Source organism: Xenopus laevis, chromosome 4L (assembly GCF_017654675.1).
Source record: "Xenopus laevis strain J_2021 chromosome 4L, Xenopus_laevis_v10.1, whole genome shotgun sequence".
Classification (NCBI taxonomy): domain Eukaryota; kingdom Metazoa; phylum Chordata; class Amphibia; order Anura; family Pipidae; genus Xenopus; species Xenopus laevis.
The window spans coordinates 75,339,330-75,361,071 of NC_054377.1; the positions used below are offsets into that span (position 1 = coordinate 75,339,330).

The 21,742-nt window shown below is 35.7% G+C and overlaps 1 protein-coding gene and 1 pseudogene across 1 annotated transcript in view; one reads left to right on the top strand and one right to left on the bottom strand.

Moving 5' to 3' along the window:
* The window catches only part of LOC108713521, a 69,385-nt pseudogene extending 65,717 nt beyond the window's left edge, over window positions 1-3,668 (top strand).
* A 3,891-nt stretch (window positions 3,669-7,559) lies between these two features.
* Window positions 7,560-21,742, bottom strand: part of st6galnac5.L (ST6 (alpha-N-acetyl-neuraminyl-2,3-beta-galactosyl-1,3)-N-acetylgalactosaminide alpha-2,6-sialyltransferase 5 L homeolog) — a 107,462-nt gene continuing 93,279 nt past the window's right edge. The window contains exons 3-5 of the mRNA XM_018258188.2: window positions 17,472-17,881; window positions 11,325-11,432; window positions 7,560-8,454 (exon numbers count right to left, since the gene is read on the bottom strand). Coding sequence (XP_018113677.1) covers window positions 8,223-8,454; window positions 11,325-11,432; window positions 17,472-17,881 — 750 coding nt within the window. The 3' untranslated portion in view covers window positions 7,560-8,222. The remainder of the gene's footprint in view (window positions 8,455-11,324; window positions 11,433-17,471; window positions 17,882-21,742) is intronic.

Genomic DNA, 21,742 nt, shown 5'->3' on the forward strand with positions numbered 1-21,742 from the left:
CTAATTGTTTCTCTCCATGGAAGGCACCATGTTGTGATCCATATTTACATCTGCCTCAGGAAACAGTGGTCTTGTGTAATTACCCATACATATATTTTGTCCCCCACAGCCATCTACTTTTTCATCCTACCTAACATATCTTAGGTTAACACTGGGTGGTGCTTATTCTTGAGTTCATTCTAAGGCAATGGTGCACCTCCAATATGGAAAGATAGGAAAGATAAAGCACAATATGCCAACTAACACACAAAGCATGACCTTTATTGACTGCCGACTTTATGAAAACCAAGTAATATCGGATAGCACTATAGTACAAGAAAAGGATCCGTTATCTGGAAACCTGTTATCCAGAAAGCTCTGAATTATGGAAAGGCCGTCACATTATAGACTCCATTATAATCAAATCATCTAAATTTTTAAAAATTATTTCCTTTTTCTTTGTAATAATAAAACAGTACCTTGTACTCGATCTCAACAGAGATATAAATATGATTATATAATGATTTTCTAGTAGATTTAAGGTATGAATTATGGAAAGATCCCTTATACAGAAACCACCAGGTCCCAAGGCTTCTGGATAACATGTCCCATACTTGTACTATATGGAATTTTGGGCATTATGATTTTGTATCAGACTGACTTCCAGAATTTAAGGTCTACTATGTATGGAGTAATACAACTACCCACTTTTGTAACGGGGTAAATTATTGTATGATATGCAAGAGCCATGAATATCCTGTAAACTATATCCTTATAAACGGTTCTTGGTGGTGTCATTAATCGGAGCTTAGTGATGTCATTTCTGTCACATGACTCACAGAAACGTGTGTATTCTAATAAATAAAGTGCCCCCTGTTGCAAAATATGAGTATATTAGAATTCCCCTCCGAGTTCCATGACCTGTATAAAAACACTCGGCTTTTGCCTTGTGTTTTTTTATGGTCATGAAACTCCTCGGTAACTTATAATATCCTTATATTTTTCCATAGGGGGTACTATATTGTTCGGAATAGGTAACACACAGTGCTAAACCTTGCTGTGATAATGGGCAGCTACCTCATCTAAGTGTACCCCACTTTTAAATATAATTGGAACCCAACTATCCTGTCTCTCCTGATTCAGTTAGCAATGCAGCTCAAGTACAACATGACTATATAAAGATGCCATTATGGAGCGATGAATGATGGAAGTATTTTGCAGAATACTGACAATTATGAGAAGATTGTACTGACTCTGCTCTTGAATAAAAGTATATCTTAGTTCTCATGGCTTTTAAACCTATTATAGAACTATAAAAGGCTACAGAAAGTGCTCAGAATTATTCATCTGACTTTTTAAAGAGAATCCCTGCTGAAGAAATTAATATTGTGTCCTTCAATTCCACTGACTGCAAATTAAAGTAATTTGTTTACAAGGGTCAGGTGCCACTTTGTGAGAAAGTTTGTCTCAGCGCGTGTGCTAGAAACATTGATTAAATGAGCACTACAGTCTGCAGAAGTTGCACTGGGTTAATTACTGGAATTCATTGGAGACTGTTCCTTTGTGCATGGCTGGACTGTGTGAGCAAGCAGGTTTCAACTTTTATAAGCTGATCCCAACTAACGATATTAAAAACTAATATTTTAATCTACTTGACTGCTTTAATTATTGTATACTATTGAAATGTGTAATCATGTTCATACTATTTGTTCTACAGTACAACAATAATGTCTTTGATATTCAATATATTATAGCAATTGGCACCAGTTATAAGTCGCCTTATAAAGAGTGGGGTGCTCTTATCTCTTAATGCAAAAGGGGGACATTTCTAGGAATTACTCTAATAAAATTGCTAATTTTCTATTTTGCTAATATTGGAGTACTCTGTGCCTCCTTTTTTATTATTTGCAGAGAGATAATTATTTCAGTAATGTGTGATAAGTATCGCATTTAAAGGAATTCACAGCATTCTCTTTTAAGAAGTTGTTTCATTGCTCAGCCCTGCCCCCAATACACCCTTTACTGTTGTCAAGGGAAAGCCACAACATGCTTAGTAAGAAAATCCCTTTATGTGATATAACTTAATTAATGTGTTTTAATATTGGAACATGTATCTTTCTACTCACTAGTGAAAGTTATAACAGCTGGAAATATTGCATTCTGTTTTTTCCCTGTTCTTTCATTGTTAGTGCTCATACTGTAGAAGCAGTGTTCGGAAAGAACAAGATGAAACACCAGATATCTACTAGCTCCAAATTGCGAGTATTATTGATTGACAAGTTCATGGCTCTTATTCTGTACCGTCCTTCAAAAAAAAAAGTTTCTTATATAATTTTTTGTTCCTTATTCAACAAAAGAATACTATTGCAGTATTTCAGTAGTCAGGAACTACTAGAGGATGCACACCAACCTGATGAGAGGAGAAGCTGACCCTTTTGCACAATTACTTTACTATAATATTTAAACTCCATAAAGGAAAGTGAAAGCTTGTCCTCTAAATGCTGATGCTGACATGCTTAAATAGCAAAATTATGTGTATGATGATGTAAATCAATTAGTCCTTGCACTTTTAATAAAGTAAAATATTTGTTGTAATTTTACAGAAACCATAGCAGAAAGAGTGGCACCCTCCTGGAGGATTTATTCTAGGACTATGGACACTAATCCTCGTGATTTTCTTCAAGACATACGGACTAAAGCATATGAAACATGTATTTTAATACTGACTTCTCGATTTCTACTGAAACTTGTGCACTGATAGGCAAAAGCATGCCTGTGTTATTGGCTGACGTTCCAAGGCAGCTCTTTCCAAGAAACCTAATAATGTATTATAATGAAACATGCAATGTGAATTCATAAATTGTTTTAGGTCTATTAAGTTCTAAGTTGTTTTATTGTTCTGTAATAATTTAACCTTATATGGTGATGTTTGCTGAGAATGCTGTGGGTTTTCTTTGGTAAGATTTTAGTGATCTTCCAAATTCCTGACGTAGTAAACTGAGGTCTTGTTCAGCAGAAACAAATATAGAAATATTGATTCATCATGCTTAGTACAACCTTTTAAATCAAGCTGGTACCTGAAGTAATTATATAATAAGCAGCTTTCTTGTTCCAGGTTGCAATACAATGTTATCTTTGGTAAAGTAATGTCTTTAAGCACACATTAATCAGCTTGGGACATTTGAATTAATTTTCCTCATATGTAAAAGTGCCCAAACTCTGTGTAAATAAAATGCCTGCAGCTGATTTTAAAGGGTGGGGGAAAGGTTGTTAGAAAAGATTATGTTTATCATTGTGTTCTTGTGTTTTTTATATCTGTTACAGGGAATACTTTAATACTTTGAAACTGAAACAAGTAAAAATTCAAAAATTATAGCTGTATTGGAGAATTAAATGATTATCACAAGCATTTAGACATAGAGACAGATAGATAGATGCAAAAAGAGACAAACTTACAGTATGTGTAGAGGGCCGAACAAAGGAGAGGTAAATGTTTGGGCACAGAGCAGAAGGAAACTAAAAATTCATATTGGCAGGGTTTGTCATGCATCTCCATAGATGTTTGCATTTCCATACTGATGCAGAGGATTCTTGACTTGCTTTAGATCATTTGCTATTATCTATTATTTATGTTCAGTTGCTTTGATCCCAATCAATTCATAAAATGCCTTTCCTGTGCATAAGCCTTATTTGTGTCACGCTTTGAACCTTGATTTATGCTATTGCATATTTTTGTTGTAAGTCAATTGATCTGGGAACAGAATGCTGCACGTGTGTATATATATATATATATATATATATATATATATATATATATATATATATATATATATATATATATATATATAAACCTTTTTTAACGTAGTCCCACAATGTAATGCAATTTATAATGTATGTTCCTATATAGAAACAAATTATGGCACTCATGGGATTTTCCAACAAAATAAAGTGATCACTTGAGGTTTTATTAGCCCAATTTGTCAGGGAAATCAGAGCAATCGAATTAAAAACACTTAAACTTCCCTAAATGGTACTAAAATCTGTTGCTCAGCAACCAGCTGGCATTCCATACCAAAGGAAACAGGAAGTGTATGAATATTCAGTGTTAAAAATGTGTATGGTATAGTACTGAACGTAGCTGTAATATATGGTGCTCACTGCCCAAATAGGGAAACGGGGGAAAACGATGAGCAGAAAACACAAACCCAGCTCTGTTATTGTGACCAAACAGTGTGCTCTATCAGTGTGCTGTTTTATTACTGTCCTGACTTAGTAGAAATTAAATAAAGAGATTGGGGGTTATGGGTCCTATTTTCCAGAAGCCACCCAAGCATCATCATAATATGAAAAAGGAACAGAATGTTGTGAAAACTTCCTATGATCCTTCCTATAATGAAGGTTTGGGGCGGTGCACCTGGACCTCCTCATATACTGGGGGAGTTTACAATGACCATTGTTCTCCTTGCTATATATCGGTCAGCACTACTTCAGAATTAAATCAATGAAGGCCTTTTTCATAGAGGATTTTTTTTTACTTGTTATTAGCCAGCTAGAAGAAAAGTATCAAGCCTTTCTTGGCCCTAAAATGTATGACAATAGATTGAAGAAGTTTTAAAGGAAATGTAAACCCTCGATACAAATTACTGTAAAATCTCTTCAAGTGTTCTTCTGAGCAGTTACATTTTTGTTCTCGTTTTCAAGATATTAGCGGTTTTTACACTACTAATATAATGAATTTAAAACAGTCACACCACCTGCTGGTCCTTTCGCCAAGTGGACACTATGGGGCAGATTTATCAAAATGTGAGTTTAGAGATGAATAAATAAAAACTCTCCCACCTTCTATCATATTTCTCTGGGATGGTGCATTTGTGTAGGAATAATAACCCTTTTTAGCTAAGCGATGTCCCTAAATTATTAGTATTTCCCAACGCTTCCCTGTGCAGAATTGTAGACTTGCTCACTTTAGTAAAATAGTCTGATTGCACATTTGCCAGCCTAGCTTGACAATGGAACATTAGGAAATACTAATAGCATGGCTTGTAGCTGAAAAGATTCCTGGGCTGGTGCAACTTTTTCCATATAGATGCACTGACCCAAATGCAGCTATGTTTTCCACCCATTTTCATTTCTAACTAACCTACAGCTGTACCTCCAATGCCTTACTCAAGCCCAGCTTTGATTTGCACATACTAATTTGCCCTGGATGTAAAGAAATATAATCAACATTAATATAACTAGAATATATCTGGTCAATAATATCTCAAATGGCTGAATGAAATGATTTTATTTCTCAGCTTTCTATGCCCATATAAAACTAATCTTTAATCTTCTGTCATGTCTGTATTGACCAGAATGTGTGTTTTCTGCGTCTGAGAATTGCAACTTGATTAAAATGTCAGACTGGCTAGTTTCTTTCACTATATGCTGACAAGGAAAAATAAATAGTTCTACTGACTCCATAGTCCTTGCAGAACATCTGGAAAGGAAAATAGTCTGACTCTGTGCTGCAAAATGAGTGCAAAATATCTTAAAATATTTTTTTTTTAACCATCATTTAGGAATCACCGATTGTAAGCAATTGGGGTACTTTATGCTTCCCTTTATATATATATATATTTTACATTTATAATACATTTGACCATATGTAACTGTGCACACATAAATATGGTAGAAAAGAAACTAGTATTGATTTACTCAAAGATGTTTTTTACATTTCTAGAATTTATAATTGGAGGGCCAGATAGATTTGGGGTGTAAATTCACCTTTTAAAAAAAAATAAAAACATAGTTTTAAATAAAATACACCACAAATGACCATTTTTCATTTCTTTCTATTTTTCTAAAATTTAGCTTTGGCGCTGCCCCACTGGGCATATATAGTTGTTTCATTTATATTGATAGTTTGCAATCTTCAATATGGTATTTTTTAACCAGCTCCATCCAACGACACATTTTTTAAGTTCAAGGCTGTGATCCATTTATGCTTAGTTCTGTTTTTCTTTTTACTAAATCAATATTTTTGGATTACAATTTCATCTACCATAAAGATCAGGGAATTAAATCTTACCTGAAGGCTCTTTTTCTTTGCAAGCAAAGTAATCTGCTGAAGTATTTCGCATTTCCTTACTATAAAGTACTGTTTCCCAGTAGCAGCTAAGTAAGCCACATTACTGTCTTTATACATATAGTATTTATGATTCAATGAATTGGTTGATACATTGTGTTGCAGCAGCTTCAGCCCTAATGAGCATGCTCCCCAAGCGTTACTAAAGCCTGCCGCAGAGAGACTATTACAATTTGATGCATGCATGCATTTGTTTGATGATGCTGAGAAGTGTGTAAACTAATGTATCAAATTTTAATTTAAAAAAAAAAAAAAAAAAAAGACCTGTCTCACAGTGTTAATGGGAAAATCTAATTAACTTTTTAAAGTGTTATTGTTATTAAAAGTTTGTAAAGGTGATCTGTGCCTGGGTCATCTTGGCAATCCAAAAATTGTATAAGAATTCATTATCCTTTATTTAATTGATATCATTTAAACAAAGGAGAAAGCGCACCAGACACCGAACTGTTGTTTAAAAAGTTGGGAATCTTTATTTAATCCATATTAAAACACGCTACTGGCTTGATGCGTTTCGGGCACAGCTGCCCTTAATCATAGCAGTTGGGTTTTTTTATACTACACATCTCCCCAACCCTTCCTTTATAAACAGGGGAATGTGCTCCTTCTCTACTTTTCAACAAATAAACCTGTCCCTTCTCTAAGCAGCAGCCTTTGAGCAACTCATTGTCAGGGGCTTCTCAGTAGACAGGTATTTTGTTTTATCAGCCCTTCCATTGCTCTATAGCAGTGATCCCCAACCAGTAGCTCGTGAGCAACATGTTGCTCACCAGCCCCTTGGATGTTGCTCCCAGTGGCCTCAAATCAGGTGATTATTTTTGAATTCCAGGCTTGGAGACAAGTTTTGGTTTCATAAAAACCAGGTGCACTGCCAAATAGAGTCTCACTGTAGATTGACTATCCACATAATTTTTTTTTAGTTTGGTGTGAGAAATAGCAAAATCCTACATAAAAACATATTTCTTCATTAAAGCAATAGGCAAAAATTATGTTTAGCACAAGCCTTGTTCATTCAGCTAAAGTTGAAAATGGTATGTACTGTCCCTTCAAAGGGGTTGATGGAATAGCTGTATTTTAGGCTTTTTTCCTCACTCATTTGGAATCACTTGAAATAACTATTAAAGATTTTCCACTCTGTTGCTGTATTGCTGAAGATCAAAATCCCTTCCTCTAGTAAAAAACATCATTTTGGCTGCTATGAGTTACTGCACCTGGCAAACTTAGTGCCTTTTATTACAAATGGGGACACATTTCTTTGTGCGCAGTTGTTTCTAAGAAAGAAAAGAAAACCTGTTTTATTTTTGTAGAAACATTGAATTTATTAGTAAATCATTTATATCTCTCTCTAACACATCCACACAAAATGTAGGGTATAATACAAAAAAAAAAAAAAACTACTGCAAATTCAAGCTCCTGATCTCTAGCATTTTGGACTGTTGACTTTTTTTTTTTCCAAATCTTTATAAAGGGCAGAAGTATGGATCATTTCTCTGTGGGTTCTAACAATGCTGATTATATGCAGATGACTATATACAGCTATATAAATAAATGATGATGATGATACAGGCTCTAATAATGCATACGATATACCCTAAAAGCAAAGTAAGGATGGCTCTATGATAGGATCACAATGTTGTGCAATTTTATGTACCCATGAAAAACACATTTTCATTAAAAAAAATCTATATTTCATTACAATCCATACAACCAATAAAACAACAATTATATAGTGAAATATAAGAAGTGTGCATCTCATCTGAAAGTGCTCAAATATTTAAGAAATGCAAACTCATACAAAAGAAATCTGTCTGGATGTAGTTACCCAGAGGAAACAGCCTTTTACTTCTTCTAGTGCACAAATCAAGGACCGACTGTTTGTGTTTCCTAATTTACACACACACACACAAGTCATAGAGGGCACATCACAAACAAAACCGAACGGGAAGATAGTTCAATGCAGATTTCCCTGATGCTTACTCTAAAATAATTACTGTTTGTTTTTGCCTATTTTGTTTTTCTTTTAAATTTTCAACATATTCCTCCTTTTGTTTTGGTGGGGGTGTAAGACATTCACTTCTGCCGAGTGCTTGCTTGTGATTTCCTTTAGATGGAAATGTCTTCAGAACATTGGTTTTATGATCATATGCTTTCCAGAATGTGAGTCTGGTTTCCAGTCTGGTTGAAAAAAGTGAATATTAAAGGTCCGTGCCCAGTTAGCAAAGACACGCTTCTCTGTAATAAAACGGTGATGACTTCCTTTTCGTCCGCGCTCGTGTGAGATATACATTGTGCATTCATCTGGTCCCATAGGCTCATAATAATGATAAGGTACCAATGTATGGTTGGGAGCTCTGTGGAAAAACAGCAATACATAAATGAGCGCAAACGGAACTTTCTTAATGTTGCTGAAAATCAGAAAGCTGCAGTCTTCCATCTAAAGGAAAAGCAAATCATTCAACCATTTCAAAGTTAATAGATACGAAAATACTTTGCTTTATATAGATAAATAATATTCTTTTAAGGAATACAAAACTACACATGACATTTTTTTTTGTTTTTTTGTGCTGCTCTCCAACTTTGTATACCTGCCGAGGCTTGCTGGGAATCTATAGCGTGGAGTAATGTTCTTTTGAAATCATCTTGTCTCAACTGAGTCCCCACTTCATTCCAAAGAGAATAAAATTTTACTGCCTTTTTAAAAGGAAACTTTGAAGTGACTGGAAATGGTCTAACAGCCAGAACTCAGATGGGAAAACAGCCTTCTCGGCAATGTGAGATATGTTTTACTTTGCCCTCATAAAGATTATATATAGAGTGTGCCATTGCCATGTAGGTTCTATAAATTAAAAAGAAATCTTTATGACTTCTATTATACCTTAAATAGCAGGTTTGTACGATGTGTCGTTTTTTTTTTTTGTTTCCTCAAATCATTTACATAACAAACTGCGTTACAGTTTTTTACAAAAATTAAGGGCAGTGGATGAAATTACAAATGGACTCCAAATGCAGGGAAAGTAACAAAGCCCAGAGCCATGAATACAGGGCCAGTATGACAGGAGTGTGATTTCCTGCCGTCAGTTCAATAAGTTTATATTGGAGGACGAGTAGGAGGCGGCTGGGTAAGTTAGGCTCCTAGATTACATATAGACAAATATAAGAGGTCCTCTGCACTCAACCCATTATCAATATATTTAAGACATTGTGGCCTCATTGCACCCCAGCCTAATGGTTTTAAAAAATTAGTGATGAGCGCAACTATCTCTTGTTTGCCCTTAGATCCACGGGCCTCCCTTCCAGGCTACTGCTGGGTCTCGATGCTTACAGATCCAGACCTGCATGCACCTGAGCTCTCTATGCTGGGTTGGGTTTGCACACACCAGTGACATCAATGGACACAAGTGCCTTGCCTGCCTTTTTACCCCAGCAGTCAAATAAAAAGAAATATTAAAAGAAATAGTAATTGGAAAAAGCTGGATGGGCCCTTGTTCACACGATAAGCTTTAGCCTGTGCATTAATCCACGCCTTAGAGTTTGGTAGCTGAAAATGTCTATTGTGCCATCAGCATAATGTAAACTGTATATATGGTTCTAAGTTATGCATTTGGGGGAAAAGTCTAACCCTTAGTGCATTTTTTCTGCCCTGGAGAACTACATTTTTAAATTCACTGTTTATACCTAACCAAAAGTCGATTGTGTACAAATACAATACTGGACTGACTTCTGTGTGCCTATATTTTTTATAGAGCATTGTTAGCAGGTGTCAGGGAGCTGTTATCTGATTGGCTTCCCATTGTTTTGTTGATAGGCTTCTGATAGGCTGCTGGGGTGGGGGTGAAGGGGGTGATATCACTCCAACTTGCAGTGCAGCAGTAAAGAGATACTGAAGTTTATCAGAGCACATGTGACATGGCTGAGGGCACATGGGAAACTAAGAACATGCATATAAATGCTAGGTCAGTCACCCTGTTTAATAAAGGGAGACTACTGCACAGTTTTGCATAGCTGATATTACAACCATAATGCATCTTCAGTGGATGTACAGACAAACTGTGTTTAATGATGCCATGATGATTGCAAGATGAAAGAACAGAGAGCTGATCATTGCAACCCAGTGGCCTGTTGGTTCTGAAGAACTGGGAACAGTTTTATCATGTATGAGCAAACTATACATGTGGACTGTAGCTGGCAGTTTAAATTGTGAGCAACACTGTCATGAAAGGTTTCCAAGCCTTTTAAGACATTAGCAGGTGCAGCAATGCTTCAAGTCTGTTCTTGCCTACTAGTCTATTGTTAAAGTGTCCAGTAGACACATAATCAATTACCTCTTGTATTGCATTTGGATTCAGTCTGTTTTAAGGGGTATAACATCTTTACCTGCAAATATCATAATGTGCTCAAGTTTGCAGACATAGAGGGTTATTTATTAAAGGTTGAGTTATGTTTTTCTTGATAAATTTGAGGTATTAGTGTTTTTTCCCCATTTTTATTCAGTCAAGTTTTTCACATTCGGATTTTTTATATAAAAAACATTCAAGGTAGAAAAAACCTCACAAACTCAACCTTTGGTAAATAACCTCCGCAATGTGTAGACTACATTTTATTAAACCACTTAGTTTTGCATGAGATCGTGTCATGGTCTATTTTTCCTGGGCTTGAAGGGTAAATCACCTTTAGATTCGCTTTGAGTATGATGTAGACAGTGATATTCTGAGACTATTTGCGACTGGTTTTTTTTTTTTTAAAAAAATTGGTGGTTTTCCAGTTATCTGGTTGCTACGGTCTTATTTTCCCTGGAAACCAGGTAGTGTTGTGAATGGTAGACTGGAAGATGAGAGGGACTGAAAGAACAAATAATAATAATAACAATAATAAATAGAATAAATAACAAGTAACAATAAACTTGTGTAGTCTCTCAGAGCAATAGTTTGTTAGTTGGCATTTCAAAGCTGAAAAGAGGCAGGCAAAGAATTAAAAAACTGTAAGAAATATATAAGGAATTGCTAGAAATAGGGCATTTTATAACATGCTAAAAGTTAATGTAAAAGTGAACCATTGCTTTGAACAAAACTATGCCTCACAGTTCTTTTTCTGCACACTTTTCTCCTTCCTTTTTCTCTAGTGTGAAATCTGGAGTGCCAAGCATTCATTGAAACAAGTCTTTTAGGTAAGAAAAAAAAACTGCATAATATATTTATTAATCATGAGTTAATAGCGGAATTACCTGCAGAAATCAGGTGGAACCATTCCATAAACATTTATTCTGTCGCAGAGTTCTAATGCAATTGACATAGTAAACCATCCAGTGCTGAGCCAAGTGTTTGAAATCTTCCTGAAAGGAAAACACATCATATATTCAAACAAAATTGAATAAAACAATGACCATTTGACATGTGTATTGACTATGGTGCATTTACCAAGGCCACCAGCCTTAGTAAGGTTCCTGTCTGTACATGGTTCAGTTGTGATGTAATGTTTTAATCTCTCAATTGCTTTCATTGTTATTTATAGTAAACCTGGCTCAGCTACGTAAGTGGATCCCCCACCCCATTGAGACCAAGAGCAGTAGCTGGGGAGACCCAGCCTGAAGGCTGAACGTTCGTTACTCCGCAAATTCACTAAAGTGTGAATTTTACTTAAAGTTACCTCTTTCACCAGAATTTCCTGTGCCAGCTTAGACCTGGCAAACTAATAAAATGAAGCTACATTCTTCTTAATCTTATGTCAGTGACATCATATCCTGTATGCCGAAGTTATAGAATGGCGTTTTTTCATATTTTAAAGCGGAATTGTCTTTGTTGTTGTTGTAACTATTACAAATTTTTGTTTTAACCTTTTTTTTGTTTTTATTTAAACCATTTGAGGGGCATGCCACATTTGTTTTAGGATGGGCTCATGTCTAGGGCATTAGAGGATCGAACATTTTTAATAATAAGTGGCCACTTCCAGCAATTTCACCAATATAAGACAAATATACGACCTATACTGTATGTACCCACCCTATTCAAATTGACCCACAAAAGTGTTAAGTGTACTAACGAAGTATCGCTAGGAAAAAAACGCAAGCGAAAGATTAATATAAAATGCTCGCGCTGACGAATAAATGCCAGCGTTCGGCTGCAAGATGCAACTTCTCATTTTAGTGAATTAGTGTAGTGCCTGCGAACAGTGCCTGCGCCTGGCGATTAGGTGCAAAGTGTGGCAGATACTTTGCAGGCGAAAATTCGCCCTTAAGTGAATTTGCTCCTTTGGGGCAAATTTACTAATCTCCGAAAATTCGGCAGCGACGGCTTTGCTCACAATGCAGCACTTCGCCAGGCGTAGATTCGCCAGGACAATGCTTATTCAATAAAATCCGAAGTTTCATCCATGGTGCTGAATGCTGGCAAATTTGCGCTACCGTTACTGTGCCAAGCAAAGCAAAGTTGCGCTAGCATTGCCTAATTTGCATACGGCGGGAAGTTAAAGTTCAATGGATGTATATGTTGCAGCAAATACAAAAGCTATTAACTCATAGCTACTAAATTTCTGCCTGGAGAATTCGAGTAAGTGCACAGATCAGTGTTCTTATAAGTCTACTTCCATCTACTTGACTGTCAATGAAAATCTCTAATTTGTTATAAAATTACTGCATTACTGCTTACTGACTGAGATAATGTAAATACGCAATGCGTGGGAAACTGCTTTGTCTCACTATCTGACACACAAGAAGACAGGCAGAGTAAAGTCCATATTAATGGAAATTCATTGATAGGATTAGAATTCTTCACTTTCAGGAAATGACTGGAAACTTGGCTGTATTCTACATTCTGATCACAGTTACACATGATTTGGGTCACTCCATGTTTCATATTATTGGGGGTTTCTAGAAAAAGCTAATATATGTCAGTGTTTACATTAGTTCAATGGCCACAAAAGATGCTGACCACTTTGCTGCTGAGTCGTGAGATAATGGGCTCAATAATGTTACAGTACATCTTCAGGAACAAATAATGGGTTAAATGCCGCAATGCTTTAGAATAAAGAGAATCCATTTAGACTTTCATTACGAGTTGGCATCCTTATCTAACTGCATCTGCTTTTTGGGAGAAACTTATTTACTGAAATGACTTTGGACTGTAATGGAATTACCCTGACTGACTCAGTGATCTGTGTTGTATTGTAGGAAAGATGGCCTGTTCTCTTTGTGCAGTGAGCTAATCTGCTAGGTTTTCTGTAATGTGCACTAAATAACAATTAATATCATCCACAAGAGAGATATTTGTATACTTAGTATAAAGAGATCTACAAGATGAAGATTGGTATACTTTGTATATAGTTCATTGAAATAATATGGTTCTGCTTATGAGATGCTTTCTGCTTCTGCAATGATAATGTATTTGATCATTCCAAGATAACAGTTTTTTCTATTGCTTTTAGTCAGCCAAAAACTGTATCTTGCAATTAGGTACAGGTACAGGCAATTAGGTACAGGTGCAGGTATGTGACCTGTTATCCAAAATGATCAGGACCTGGGGCTTTCCAGACAACGGATCTTTCTGTAATTTGGATCTTCATACATTAAGTCTACTAGAAAATCATGTAAACATAAAATAAACTCAATAGGCTGGTTCTGCTTCCAATAAGGATTAATTATATCTTAGTTGGGATTACATACAAGCCAAAGTTTTATTATTACATTGAAAAAGGAAATCATTTGGAGACAGCCCTTCTGTAATTCGGAGTTTTTCAGATAACTGGTTTCCGGCTAACTGATCCCAAACTGATCCCATACCCTGCAACTAAACCTCCCTGAATCTTCGCATATGCCCTTACCCTTAATGTTGAGATCACTTCCACTTTTGTATGAAATAATACAAAAATGTAATAGCACTGCAAAAAAAAAAGATTTCAGCAAAATCTTGGTTACCATAGAAGAAAACAGTTTATTGACCTGTGTATGGAACCAAAATGATCAACTGTCACCAATAACTGATTAGATCTCTATCAGATATCATAAATGGTTGGAAACTCCTGTGGGGTATGGTCAGCATTGGGTCTGCAAATGTAGTACAAAATTTGCCCTGGGGTCCAGACTATCTATATATGTATAACCATATCTATACCTAGTGCTGCTAGGATATACACCACTTTACAATATAAAAAAAATAGACACTGACAACGACATTACAATAAACAAAAGTTTATATTTGGTTGGCCAAATCAGGAAAAGATCTGCTCATTTAGTGACATTACCAAACAACCATATTGAGTTTTGAGCATGTTTTGCAGGAACTACAGTGACAGTTTATAAGATTAAAGGGATAGTTAATTCACTATTTAAAGGAGTTTAAACTGATACACTTTAGCAGCAAAAGACCATTCAGATTAAAAAAAAAATCTCTTTATCCAGAAAAAAGCAGAGCCTTATTTTATGTGCTATTTATGCCGGTCTGTTGGTGGGTGTTATAAAGCAAAGAGTGTGAACACATGGCAACTGCAAATTGCTTTGGAAACAGGTAAGATGATGAACACAATCATTTTCTAAAGCATGAAAGCTCGAATTTAAATTAGGTTAATTTACAAGAAGATTATATTAAACCTGTGCCATCTCCCAAATAGCGAAAATGTAATTTGTTCCTCGATTTTATAGGAAGAAAATAAAGTTGTACCACTGGATATATTGTAGTTGTCAGACATGAACTAAATAAATCAGGTTTAGACTTTATGAGCCAAAAGAACTTTCAGATTAAGTTTTTACTTTTTTTATTGCAGAAATATATGGAAAAGTATCCTCTGTTACATTTGCGAATATTTTTCAAAATTTGTGTAATTTTAGAGTTTCTTCCTACTTTGAGTAAGTTTCAACTGTAAAAAACGAATGTCTCCTTATTTATTCAAAAATTCAAATACCTTTAAAAAAAAAGCTATCGAATAAAGCCGTGAAAAACAATGAATACCTAAAATTCATATTTCATAATTCATTAATGGATCAGATTACGAAAATCTTTTCCATTTGATTACACTTTCCCATAATTGTTTAGATGAATCAAAAAATGATCTTTTAGAAATGTTTTTGTGATATCATATACATCAACATGGGCTTCCCCAGTAGAAGACCTTAGAAGTAAGGGGTAGCTTTATTCTTTTTTTAATTTTTTTCTGTGACTTCTATAACCTACACCTTGGCAGGTTTTAGGTGGTCATTTTTTAATGATTTTAATTTGAAAATTTCATGGCTGTAGAAAATTGCAAGGGTAATTAATTCTGCTTTACCTCGTAGAAGGTTGAGGAATTTCATTAAAATGTTGTGTTGTTCCCACTGGGTAAATATTTTTCACATTTATAAAAGCTTTTCCTAACATTCTAAAAATGTGTATGCCTCCAGAATATAAAAAATCTCTGTCCATTTCAACCTAAAAAACAAAGGCTCCTACGATCATAGTCAACGATCATGAAAAGTTTTCCATTATGGGAAAATTATGATAATGTAAGTCTATGGCGAATTCTTTCCACTCAGTAAAACAATTTAATATTTTATACACTGCAGAAAATGGTAGGAAAGAATGACAAATATAAAACTTGTTTAAAAATTCTAAATTCTAATATTATAGTAACCATAAGTGTCACTTGCAATCCCTTTTTGAGTGTAGCCTATGGCCTCAAAAGTTAATTAAGGACCTCAACCCTTCCCATTAATATTCATACAGCAAAAGAGCTCTAAAGGCAAAGGGCTCTGCTTATTGTAAATAATGCAAGTCACATGCAGCCACATAATACTAAGGACCTCAATCAATAATCATATGGTAAAAATACAAAACAGGTATCAGGAAGTGGCAACCCAAAAATAAGCCCAATCTCATAATGTTGAGGCAGATATATCAAAGGTTGAAGTGAAAATTCAAATTAAAAAAATCAGAATTTCGAGCTAATTTTTGTGTACTTCGACTAGGGAGTAGTACAAATTCGAAAATTAGAAATCGAAATTTATCATGTACTGTCTTGAATCAAATTTGATCGATAACTATGTAACAATGTAACTATGATTAAGCTGTTACTTCGATTCATACGATTTGAATTCAATCAAAAACTGACCTATTAAATAGAAAACAGACCTATTCGATTTTTTAATTCGAATTTCGAAGTTATGGGAGTTCAAAAAAAAACTCTCTTCGAAATTCGACCCTTGATAAATCTGCCCCTAAATGGATTATATAGGAAAGTCTAGAACAGAGAAGCTTCAAGAGGACACATTTGGTAAGTAGTGCTATGAAAACTTACTGGCTGACAGTAGGATCAAGTTAATTGAAACTACCATCATATTATACATGGTATAGGACTAGTAAGCTGGCTATATAGGCAAAACAAGTGCACAGGTCACGTACTGAGCCAGTGGTCTGTTTCTATTATGATGTTTTTTCATTTCATTTCAATTTACTTTTTTGATAAAATCTGCGGCAGCTAGTATTATTTGTACGTTCTGTTCCTTTTCTTTTCATTATAATATGCCACATGATTTGTAGCAATGAAAAGTACCACATGCCATTTTATGTCAAAATCTTTAGTTAAGAAGCAAAATTTCAGAGCTGCCAAGAACACATTATTCTTCTATTTTCCTGACATTTTACTCTCTGACACTAATGGACTTATTTATGAAAATTCCAGTTTGTGTACTGTTTTTTCTACTTCAAATAAACACTAATGTAAAAAAAAATGTTTTCTCTGATCATTGATAATAAAGTCCCCTCAAACATACTACAGGTATAGGATCAGGGTGGGTCTGGGGGGCCCTCCAGGGCTGATGTCCCCCCTGCTGCGCTGCAGTGCACTACGTTTTTTGGGCTGGTGCAGAAGGAAGGAGCGGCAGGAATGACCCTGCAAATCTCAGATCTGGGTGCAGATCTGGGCCGAAGGGGCCCAAAAGAGCCAGGGGCCACAGGGTTTTTTCCCTTTTTCCCACTGGCCCAGTCCAACCCTGTATAGGACCTAATATCTGGAATGATTGGGATCTGGAGTTTTCTGCATAAGGGATCATTCTGTAATTTAGATCACCATACCTTAAATCTGCTAAAAATCATTTCTATGTTAAACAAACCCAATGAGATCGTTCTGCTACAAATATGGATTCATGTGGCTTAGTTAATGTCAAAACGAGGTACTGTTTTATTATTACAAGGAAAAAGGATATCAGTTTTAAAAATGGTTTGAATATCAAATGTATCCCATAATTCTGAGCTTTCTGGATAATGGGGTTCCAAATAAGGGATCCTACACCTGTAGAATAGAGGTTTTCTCTTACATATTATATTTCCAGATGATAGAGAACCCATGCATTGGCAGGCACTGAAATGCTGAAGATCATTGTAGCAAGCTGCTGAAATTAAAATGGTACCTGTCTTTTCCAGTCTCTTTTTTGAAGAGCTCATCAAACTGAAGCATCTTGTGCCGTGTAATTATGTGTACTTTTAATCGAGGTAGTATCTTGTTTATCAGCTGTAGGTTATTATAAAGTAAGCCTTTTCCATCTCTCCGCATGTAGTTGCTTGGGCCCCAAAAGATGAACACAGTCCCCTGACTCATGTTCAAGAGTTCATTGCGATTCCTTAAAATCCGTTGAATGCTGGAGTGTGCAATCACTCGAAGGCTTGTTTTGTTGCCAACATCTTGTCCATAAGCCCTTGTGGGAGCATCATTCATTCGTATTACACACTCCGTCTGGTCAATCTTATTACCCTGTTTGCTTCCCAGCAGGTGCCCAGAGCTGGTTACTAACGCACATATCTTGCAGTGCATTTTCAGGGGCTGTAGAAACAAAAAGTCAATTATTCACACAAAACAATGAATTTTATTTCACAAAGAGACAGTATACATGTTCATATTGTAGAGCCTGCTGTCAATGCTTAATCAAATATAATAACATAAAATAAAATTTTTGGACTTTCAATATTATTTTTAAATGGTATTAGAAACAAATGTACTTTACTGTACCGTGTCATTCACTAAGCAAACAAGGAGTTTTTACTTGCTTTTTAATGGGTGGGAGGATGGCTCTATATAATTTAGATTTTTGGTTTCAATCATGTCTTCTTTGAGACCCACACAGTTTCCTAGCCTTGAGGTTATCATAAGACATTTACATTTCAAGTCATAGCTTCTAGACATACATAGGCAACAACTTATTGTCTATCTATTAATATGCACTCAATCCCAAATCTCCTGTTTTAGTACAACTAGGAGGGGTTACGTAGATCTTAATTTATTTTAACTGTAGCAATAAGCATTTGTGGCTCACAACGTGTTTGCAATGCCAGCATATTTCCATAAGACCGACAGTTGCCATTCAAATCAACGACTTGTGATGTGGCTTGTGTTCTTTAGTCAAATACAAGAGATTCTCTGCACTCAACCCATTATCAATATATTTAAGACATTGAGACATTTTGTGCCTTAAGGTACTAAAAATGCCTTACCCTTTAAACAAAACAGGGATTGTTTGTCCAAATATTGCAATATATTTAAGATGGCCAAGTCATCCCATATATGGCCAGCCCTACACTCAACTTTTATCTGATTCATTAAGAATTCCAATTCTTCATTATACATTTTACAACGGGGACTAAGTTTTACCTGCAACTTACTTGTTGCTTTCAAGGTTAAAACAACCAAACTTGGTTGCCCTTTTATTGGCCACCACTGGGATCACCTGACTATAGCTGGGAAGGGTGGCAGCTACAACATGGAGCTGGAGACTGCTCATATAAACTATAACAAACAAGGGAAAGTTGTGCTCACCACTAATTTTTATTGATAATGGGTTGAGTGCAGGGGACCTCTTGTATTTGTCTTGTTCTTGTATATGAATTTTGTGGTCACAGCCTCATTGCACCCCTGCTTTATGGTATAATTTTTTAAAATTAGTGGTGAGCACAACTTTCCCTTGTTTGTTGTGTTCTTTAGTGGCAGGGACAAATCTACTTGTGTCATTAGCCTTAATTAGCCATAACAGACTTATGTTTGGAAGCAAACTTCTGGTTTACTTTATGTTTTTTCACTTGGATCAACTGGCTGCTACATTATCCCCAAGCTCTCGAAACATATGAAAAGACAAAGAGCATAAGTACAAAAGTAAACTAAAGGATAGTTATGGGGGGAAAAAGCCTAAAATGTACATTTTGCATTGGGTTGTTAGAGAATAGACAAGCTGGTACAAAACACTTGTTTCTAATATAGGAAAGTTTTGTGCAGGAGTCTGTTTAATTGTTTATTGACATAGATACCAATCAGATATTTACTCTCAAATAGGTGACTACAAGCAGATTCTTGTTATTTAGTAACTATTGGTTAGTAACTATTGGTGCTAAGTTTGAGACCCGGCATGAACATAGGATCAAGATGGTGGCAGGAAAAGTTGAAAACTGCCAAAACACCAGTTGTATGCCCTCCAGTCTCTATTGGTTTATTTACAAACCGATAAGGGGATCCAAAGTAAAGGGCCAGTATTCTGAATGAACAATATGCATTCCATTGGGACAAATGAAGTTTCATATAAGAACCCACACTTTCAGGTCCCCCATTCTTAAACACTGTCAGTATTGGTAGCATTTTTATGCAGCTAGAGAACTAATATGATTGGATGCTTGTTTGGCATGCATAAATATCAGCAAAGAAACACACATACCTTTCTCTTTATTATATGTTGTTAAAGGTTATGTGTGGGTGAATCTATTGTGTTTCAGTTTTCAGCATACTCTTTATTTTCTTCTGAGTATCTGCCAAAGCATGTCTGTTGTTAAAAAGAAAAGAATAGCAGAACTCTGGCTCCATAAAGAAACCTTGTTCAGCAGAATGTGTCACTACTAACAAAGATATCACTCTCAAGTTCCTTTCTCACAGCTCTGAAAATGTGCTGCAATTAAAATGTTTTCTTTTCCTTTTACTGAAATTCTTTGCAATCAGCAGGCAATACCGAATATGCTGTGAATTGTATCTATGAATTCCTCTTCGTGACATATTCCCTAATGATCAGCCTAACAGCGCACTGAGGGGTTGATCATTTTTAGCTATTTGTGCTTGCGAGACACACAGGCTAATATTAACCAAGAACTGAGAATTTCTCTTTTTGTCTGGATATACAGGTAGTTCCTTGAGAAACCTCATTAATTGCAATGCTATTTCATTATATAATAATGAGAATTTATTTTTCATGTAAATGGTAGAAAGCATTGTTGAAGTGAAATAGTGCTGCTAGCAAGGACAGGTGGCTGGATTCATGACTTAAGAAATATTTTCTGCAGTGGGTTGGAGATAACATCTTATATATGTGTGTGTGGGCATTTGAATAGATGTTTCTTATTAAGCACTTAGTCTCCTGATTAATTATGCTGTGAAAGGCTAGCTATGCTTCTCCATGGATTTCTAGATCTATATATTACCTTTCAGGCTTCTTCATATGCGGCTGCATTTACTTTATGAAGAAGGATAGTCACAGTCAAATGAATATAGAGCTTCTACCTTTTCTTCCTAATAAATCAGAATTTGTGACACAAAGGGGATCTTTAATTATACAGTAGTTGGTCCAAAAACTTTGCCCTTTAAAGGGATTGTTCACCTTTGAGTTAACTTTTAATATGATGTAGAGTGTGATATTCTGAGGCAGTTGGTTTTAATTTTTTATTAGTTGTGCTTTTTAAATTACTTAGCTTTTTATTCAGCAGCTCTGCAGTTTGCAATTCCAGCAGTTTGGTTGCTAGGGTCCAAATGACCCTAGCAACTATGCATTGATTTGAATAAGAGAATGGAATATGAATAGGTCAGGACCTGAATAGAAAGATGAGTAATAATTAAAAAAAGCAAGGGGGAGAAACCCACAGCTCTGCCTATAGAAGAAGCACTATAGAAATAAAAATATACGTACATATATCACAACATCATTTGAAAAAGTTATGTTAACTTACTGGTCTCCAAACATTTTATTGGGAAGGCCCACTCAGAGGTGCATTTTAGGTGCCTGGCTTAGGAACTGGTTACTATGGCCAGAGGGGAGTGCCAGATCAGTATCAATAGGTTTTTTGTCCACAGAGGAAGACGTTTTGCTTGGATCAGCAATATTTCCAGGACACCAGTCATCGTTAGGGCAGACTGGTCTTGTGTCCTACAGCTAAGGCCACACGATACGGAGAAATGCAGACCGAAAATCCGCTGCTTCTTTTCTAATGCCTGCACCCGCAATCATTACCTCCTCTTGGGTGCAGATATATGAGCCGGATTTTGTCGCCGTAATGCAAGATTTTGCATTGGGTGCAGCGGATCCTCCATCTGCAGAGAATCCGTATCATGTGGCCCTAGCCTGGAGAGCACTTTATATATATGTGTAACATAAGCGACATGAACAACCATGTCTCAGAACTTGTTTTGCCTTTCATTTGAATTTTTGGAATTATTTTCATTATCATTATGAATTACTAATGGATTATTTGTTTAATCCTTACATCACATTTCATTAGATGCACGAGAATGTTTTAATTTCCATTAACAGCCAGTATCGGCACCTACCAACAACAGGATCTCAGATGACTGCTTAGAACTGTTACTTTGAATTATACCAGTAAAAAAACTCTTAAGTTTCCATGACAGGGCTGATTACAAGGTGGCACAAATACTTTG